Source organism: Engraulis encrasicolus, chromosome 19 (genome assembly GCF_034702125.1).
Source record: "Engraulis encrasicolus isolate BLACKSEA-1 chromosome 19, IST_EnEncr_1.0, whole genome shotgun sequence".
NCBI lineage: Eukaryota > Metazoa > Chordata > Actinopteri > Clupeiformes > Engraulidae > Engraulis > Engraulis encrasicolus.
The window spans coordinates 23,242,116-23,249,615 of NC_085875.1; the positions used below are offsets into that span (position 1 = coordinate 23,242,116).

General features: G+C 44.2%; 1 protein-coding gene across 1 annotated transcript in view; it reads right to left on the reverse strand.

Moving 5' to 3' along the window:
* The window catches only part of ankef1b (ankyrin repeat and EF-hand domain containing 1b), a 14,430-nt gene extending 6,989 nt beyond the window's left edge, over positions 1–7,441 (reverse strand). Inside the window, exons 1-7 of the mRNA XM_063183838.1 lie at positions 7,307–7,441; positions 6,874–6,965; positions 4,887–5,178; positions 4,477–4,676; positions 3,746–3,895; positions 1,210–1,333; positions 549–714 (exon numbers count right to left, since the gene is read on the reverse strand). Coding sequence (XP_063039908.1) covers positions 549–714; positions 1,210–1,333; positions 3,746–3,895; positions 4,477–4,676; positions 4,887–5,178; positions 6,874–6,957 — 1,016 coding nt within the window. The 5' untranslated portion in view covers positions 6,958–6,965; positions 7,307–7,441. The remainder of the gene's footprint in view (positions 1–548; positions 715–1,209; positions 1,334–3,745; positions 3,896–4,476; positions 4,677–4,886; positions 5,179–6,873; positions 6,966–7,306) is intronic.
* Positions 7,442–7,500: the final 59 nt, after the last annotated feature.

Genomic DNA, 7,500 nt, shown 5'->3' on the forward strand with positions numbered 1-7,500 from the left:
AAAAAATACCTTTGAAGTTTGGGTATTACATTGGATATTGTAGTTACTGCAAAGTTGCCATGGTAATATCAGAGATATTCTAGACAGATATCCGTTAAACCCCCCCCATCCAATGCAAAGGAGTGTGCTCAAAATTCGGTCTCCTAAGGGGGCGTTGTCCCTCCTTCTTCTTCTCTTTTTGTGGTGTTTGCACAAGACGTGCGCTACCGCCATCTACAGCACTAAGGGAACTCCATTTATTCTCAACCTCAAGACTCTGAAGGTCTCCTAATCGAAGGTCTCCTAAAGGGACGTTCACCCGACGTAAAGTGGATACTGCAAAAGCCCCCGTCTGATTTATCTCTCTCTCATATACGATTCTCTGGTAATATCTCTAAAACAGGACACATTTGGACCTTAAGGTGTTGTCACAAGATAAAGGAGGTGTCATAAAGACTATTATATTATATTATATTAGACAGTATAAACACAATAATTATCTACAGGTTTAACAAAGATATGGACAACTATAATCCCATAATGTCAAAATAAAAATGAGTCCTTCAGACCAGTCGTGTAGGGCCAGCGCCCATGGCTCGTTGGGGTTGACGGCACCGGGCTTGGACAGCTTGTTGAACAGGCGCTCCGCCCCCTTCAGCTCCTTAATGGCTGCCTTGTCTTTGGCAAGCTGCTTGGCAAACATACCGTCCGTGTTCTTCACTTTGGGGTTGGCACCTTAAAAAAAGAAACATGATAATGAACGCATATATGAAGGTTTATAATGCATTCATAAGGCTTTGGCCCTTTAACATATGACTTGTCTTTGGTAAGCTGCTTTGCAAACAGACCAAACGTTCGGGTTCATCACTTGGAGGTTGAAACTTCAAAACACAAGCACAATAATTAGTCATTATGAACACATACGAGGATATGTAAAGGGTTATAAGGCATTCCTAAATCTTGGGCCATTTGCTTTGCAAAGAAACCGTCCATGTTATTCACCCTGAGGTTGGCACCTTTAAAAAGCACAACAATTTGCCCTTACAAAGACACATACAAACACTACAAAGGTGGTCTTGACTACAGCACTGGACATTATTATTTATTCAATATGAAGTCTTTTTTTATGCGTGTGTGATGCCCAATTTGTGTATTACCTGTAAAGTGTCTGAGATAAGTGACATATAAAACACATGCATTATTATTATTATCATTACTATTATAACTCACCGCGCTGAGAAAGGAAGCGACAGCAGTCAGCGAATCCTCCAGCGGCGGCCAGATGCAGAGGAGTGTTCCCATCGTTTGCCATGACGTTGAAGTCAGCAGAGTAGGCTGACAGCAGCTGCAGTATCTAGAGCAGGGGTGCGATTCTGGAACGTTAGCATCTTTCTACAGATGTGCTTTAAAGTTATCTACTTACTTCAAGGCGAAATATGTGCATTTCTCGAAACCTTACTATTCCCACAGTAAGCCCAAAGTAGTGTGGCTACTTTCCTGAGTCCACACCGCTACTTACTTTCTTGGCATTGCAGTGCGTGACCAAAGAAGCAACAAGAGATAAGCATGATTGCTGAGTCATGATTCAGCTGTTTCCTCCTAAATTCAGTGCGTGAAGTAGAAAGCAATAGTGTACAACCACCACCAGCACATTTGATTGGATGTCACGACACCGTGACTCCGCTGTTTCCTCCACAACACACCTTGTAATTTCTTTGTGAAAAAACACGGCCGTGGCATTACAATCTGACACCGTCCGCACCAATAATGCAGTATTATCTGCATGCCGATTGGATTTCGTTTCATTCCGAGGTGTAATTTGTAAAATATTTGGACAATAAAGTTGTGGTTACTCCCAGAAAATCGCCTGTTGAAGTGTCATATCCCTAAAAAATGTTCACGCGGATTTCATTATATAGCCTAGTGGTATTCACGCTTGCATCCCAATGGGAAAACAGAAGCCACGCCGGTTCGAATCCACATGGTTGCAGTGCCACAATTTTGGAAATATCTGGCAGAAATAGATAATTTATGTTGTGCATTACCAACACACACGTGCAGCCAAGGGAAAATGAGTTACGGGTCCAAAACACGATTTCACGAGTTGTTGTCAACATGCTGCACACTGGTTTCGAACCCACGTGGCTCGCGTCTTCCCATTGATAGGCAAGCGTAAATACCCCTAGGCTATGAAATGAAATTCGCGCCAAAAACATTTAAGTACTTGACACGTAAGCCAGTGCATTTCCAGGAGTAACCAATACTTTCTTATCTAAATATTTCACAAATTACACATCGAAATGAGACGCAATTCAATCGGTATACAGCTAAAAGTATATTATTAGTGTATGATTCATCAGATTCCAAGGATATTACGTTTTTTTTTCACAAACAAATGACATGACGTGAATTTGTGTTCTGAACACTCTCGCAGCTGTATCATCACTTTGTGTGCATGTCGATTGATTTTCATCGCTTTTGCACCACAGGATTAAAAGATATTGACACATTTGTGGTCAAATATGTACTACAAGTTTAGCTAATGGGTGGAGTCACACTCTGAAGTAGACTAGCGCTGTGTGTTACTTGGGGTGGCTGAGGTGATGTCTGGACTCAATGGATCTACTCCAGCTGTACTTCAACTTCACTGTCGAGATACGGATAGGAGGCGCCTCACTTTCAAAGTCACCACTACTTCAGAGTGCACATTAATCCAAGCAGTAGTTACTTTGTGTGCTAACGTTCGAGACACAAGAGTTAGCAACTTTTATAGTATCTACTCTGCAAAGTTGCTAACCGACTAGCTACTTCGCCTTTGAGAGACGCACCCCAGGCCAGGACACAGCGTTGCATAACATTACCCTTTACTGTATGTACTGTAGAGAAAAAAACAGTGTTTTAACATACAGTATGCAACTGTTCAACGACATCCGCACCAAACTACAGCACCAGCAGGACCACAACACGACATCAGGACCACAGCACAGCATCAGGACCACACCACAGCATCAGGACCACACCACAGCATTATAGTTCATAATGGTTCATAATAGTGGTGTGCATTGGCACTGCCCTTGCAATTCGATTGGATTACGATTCGGGAGGTAACAATTCGATAAGATTCGATTCAGTTCGATTCTACGATGCATTGCAATGCATTACATTTCTACATGAAAGCAAGGACAATTTTTTCGCCAGTCATGTGGCAATGCAATCCGTCAGATACTGAACAACATTTTATTGACTATTGTGTCTGTCAATCCAGCAACTTTCAATGCTTTGAAGTGCTTTAACCCATCATGTCCTGGAGCGACATATACGCTGCATTAAGGTTCTTGATATGGCTATGTTAGAGCTGAATGAACACATTCTAGTGCAAAATGAAGGTTCTAGCTTTTAAAATGCAACTTATTTAATGTTTTTATGTAATTCGGAGGCTGAGATATTTAAGTTTTTACAGGCAGAGGGTGCCCTTTCCCAAAAAGGGCTTAGGACAAAATGGGTTAATTTAATGTTAAGTTCAATGTTAAGGAAGTAATTGATTATGACGCATTGATAATGACATTTGCTGAATCGATTATTAAATTGTCCTGCCCTGTATTGCGATGCATTGACGATTACTGTTGACACCCCTAGTTCATAGTTTACGCTATTTTACGCAACTAATGAAACAAACTCAATTTGTCACTAAAGGTGACTGACACAGATATGGACATCAATTTTTATATAGAAAGCAGAAAAAAAGGATGTCCGAGTGAACACCTACTTTTAAGTTCCCCGCCTCGGCGGCGAAGTGCACAGCGTTCATGTTCTTCTTGTCCAGCATGTTGGGGCTGCTGCCTCTCCGTAGGATGGTCCTGGCCAGCTCCTCAGAGCCTGTCCTACACGCCTCCATCAGCGCAGTGCGGCCCGTGATCTGCCAGTGTGAAGAAAGGGGAATGAACACGCAATAGGTGCCGGAAAGGGGCATGCAGTGGTGCATTTGCATCCCCACGTTTGGACTCCCTAAATGAGGCGTTCTCAACTTGTACTACAGACAAATGAGTCGAGAGCAGCAGCAGTAATATTGATAAGAAATAAAGAATGAAGAAAAAAAATGCACCACCACTTAAAACTCCTTCCGGCGCCCTTGGAACACGCAATAGTCACTGGATATTAATTAACTATGTTATTCAGAAGCCGTTTAAACATGTACTGTATGTACGTACAGTATGGATATTTTTGAAAACGCATTGGTTTTGGTCTCTCTTACACCTCCCACCTGTCACACCTGTTACAATGGTGTTTTTATTTTTATCCACATGTTGCGTTTAGGCATGTAAAAAAACATCCACATTTAAACATATCCACATACGTGTGATCAGCACCTGAGGCATACAGCTGTATCGAGCCTGCCCTACACAACTCTGTGTGTGTGTGTGTGAGAGAGAGAGAGAGAGAGAGAGAGAGAGAGAGAGAGAGAGAGAGAGAGAGAGAGAGAGAGAGAGAGAGAGAGACCTTGTCGTAAGCGTTCTGATTGGCTCCCCGCTTGAGAATGCTGATGGCCATGCTCTGGCAGTGCTGGGCCCGTTCGCAGGCGAGCACGAAGACATGCTTCCCCTCGTTGGAGATGTTGTTGACGTTGGCCTTGCTGTTCAGCACCGTCTGCAGGCAGTTCATGTGGCGCTTGGTGGGCGAGATGCAATAGAACAACACACCTGCAGGGGGGGTAGCAGAGAGCAGCAAGAGAGAGTTAAGCTAGCCTAGTTTAGTAGAGCCTAGTTTATCGTTGTCCTGAGCCGACCGCAACCGTTCCGCAACCAACCGGATGGATTTGAGTAAAGTAACAGCTACTGAGACAACTTTTGTGAACAGTGTATATAAACACACACACACACACACGCACGCACGTACAGACACCCACTCACCTTGCCCCTCTATGTCGGTGAGAGCCATACTGGCGTGGTGGTTGGCCAGCAGGGTGACCATGGTGTCGTGTCCCAGCTGGGCGGCCAGCATGACGGGCGTGCGGCCCTTTGAGTCCTGGATGTTGGGGTTGGCCCCCAGCGACAGCAGGAACTCCGCCATGTCCGTGTCGTTGGCGACAGTCGCCAGGTGCATGGCGCCCTCACCCTCGCTGGGCTCCGATAGGTTGATGATGTTGGGCACGCCCATACGCGCCAACTTCTCTATCTGGACCCTGTCGCCGTCACGCACACACTGCATAGGGGAGGGAAGGATGATCACGGATTACTGCATGGGCCTATTAGGCCAAGGCTCAGGGGCCCAAGAGCTAAGGAGGCCCCTGAAGCCCAAGCCTCTGTGCTACATAACAAAAACACTTCATTATTAGTCTATATTTATGTTCTAATGTTGTGTTAAAATTGCACTTTTTACTACCATATTTTCATTTTTTTGTTGGGGAGAAACCCCCTAAACCCCCAACAAGGTTCTCTAACATCTTCGCTAAACACCCAAACCTTCTGGAACCCTGCATGGCGAGAGGACCTTTCTTGTTGTCCGGCCCAGGGGCCTATGAAAATCATAATCTATCCCCGTAAGGGGGGGGTGTATATAAGGTCACAAGCAGTGGCGGGTAACCTGGATTCAGAAGCTATAGTCAGAGATTCTTTAAGTATATAGAGATATGCCAACATAATAGGTTTCTATGGGCACCTAATGTGACCAGGTTCCGGTCTGCCTAAAAGGGTGTGTCATAATGCTCCTAGCATTGAATAGAACAGTCCTTAGGTCTGCCTATCTGCCTAAAGGGAGATTTCCCCCCCTCCCCCTTGCAATAATAGAACCCGGAAACAATGGGCCAATGGAACCTCTCTCTCTCTCTGCTATAGTCCAGTGCCACAGATTCCAACTGACCTGACACGTAGTCCTTGGTAATTAGATACTGTATAACAACACACAATGCAGGTGACGACTGCAGAGGAGGAGATGGTTCAAGGACTTTCTACCCAGTGCAGACATTCCAAGTTCCAAAAACTCATTTCAGGGAGATGCTTATATGGACCCTTGACATCCCTGACAAACAAAATAGCATCAGTGTTGAAACATTTGTGTGTTCATGTCCTTTCTTTCGTCCAGTCTGCATAGAACACCTGCCTACTATTTTTCCTGGGACTTTTGCAGGGCGTCCTACTACGAAGTGTGCTGCTCACGCAATGTATTTGAAGTATCACGCATGCCGCATGAGTCATTATCTTTCTCTGTCCCGCATTGCCAAATGGAAAAAAATGCAAACTTGCATAGTTTAACATCAGGGATATTTTATCTGACTCAGGGGCATCAGGGAGCCACTGTCAATATCAGGGAGACTCCCTGAACTTCAGGGAGACTTGGGATGCCTGCTTGAAGTGGAAAAAAGAGGTGCAGGAACCCTGATCGTCCGAAAATATCATCCAAAATAAGTGAAGGAACCCTGATTTTCCGACAATCCCATCAGTACCAAATAGAGTGACCATGTCTGTGACAGCAAAAAGGAGGACATATTTTTGGAGGGCGGGTCTGGGGGTCCTTCCCCAAGAAAATGTGCATTTCTTAGATGCAATTTAATGCATTTTAATCAATTAGGCGTCCGGCTTAATGCTGTGCCTTATGCCGGACAAGGCACTGAAAAGATAAGTGCCGGAACTCTGATGATGAAAATGAAGAGGTGGGGGAACTGAGTTCCCCTGAGTCCCCCCCCCCCCCCCCCCCCACTTCAAGCACTGTTTCTACCAGAATCAATATGAGGTTAATTATGGATGCTGTGCCCCCTCAGGAGACAATGGAGGTTCAGAATGATTTGAGTTCAATGGAAAGTCACGGTCATTTAGGAGACCGGAGTTTGGAGATCCCACTTGTTGCATTGGTGCCACGTGGTATATGGTCGCCATATTATTGCACATCTCTGGCTAATACCTGCAGCAGCTTGTAGACCTGCAGCACTTCCAGGCGACTGTTGGCCACACCACACTTCCTCACAGTCTTCCCTGCCCCCTGCATCTTTCACTCTGGAGTAAAATAATACATTTAAAAAAAAGAACAAGTGTAGGGGTCCATAGTGAGACTCAAAGTGTGGCAGAGAAAGAATAAATAAAAATATATAATTACAAAAGCCATTAAAAAAACATAAAGCAACATCTGTGAAATATTATCTTTCAGTTGGAAATAAGTAATATAACATTCTGTTCAGAGTAGGCCTATTGTTGTTCTGTGTAAATATATATAGTAAATCGCACCTCTCTTTTCTTATTTGACGTTCATTGTATAGCATTCCCAGTAGGCCTTTGTAGTGATAAACACTAATTAAACACAATAAAATGTTGCGCAATGCAATTACACATAGGCCTACCTTGATTTTATCCACTCAGGTTATGCACAAGTTGCGTGAGAGTATGTCACCTGTAGTTTAATGTAGATTAAATTCATGACTACGACTGACATTGTGCACGTCCACACTATTGCAGGATTTAGCTCATGTTGTGAGTGTCCCGAGCAACAATCCTGCTCAAGCCTTGTGGAACAGGTTTGCGTTCTATCCATTGT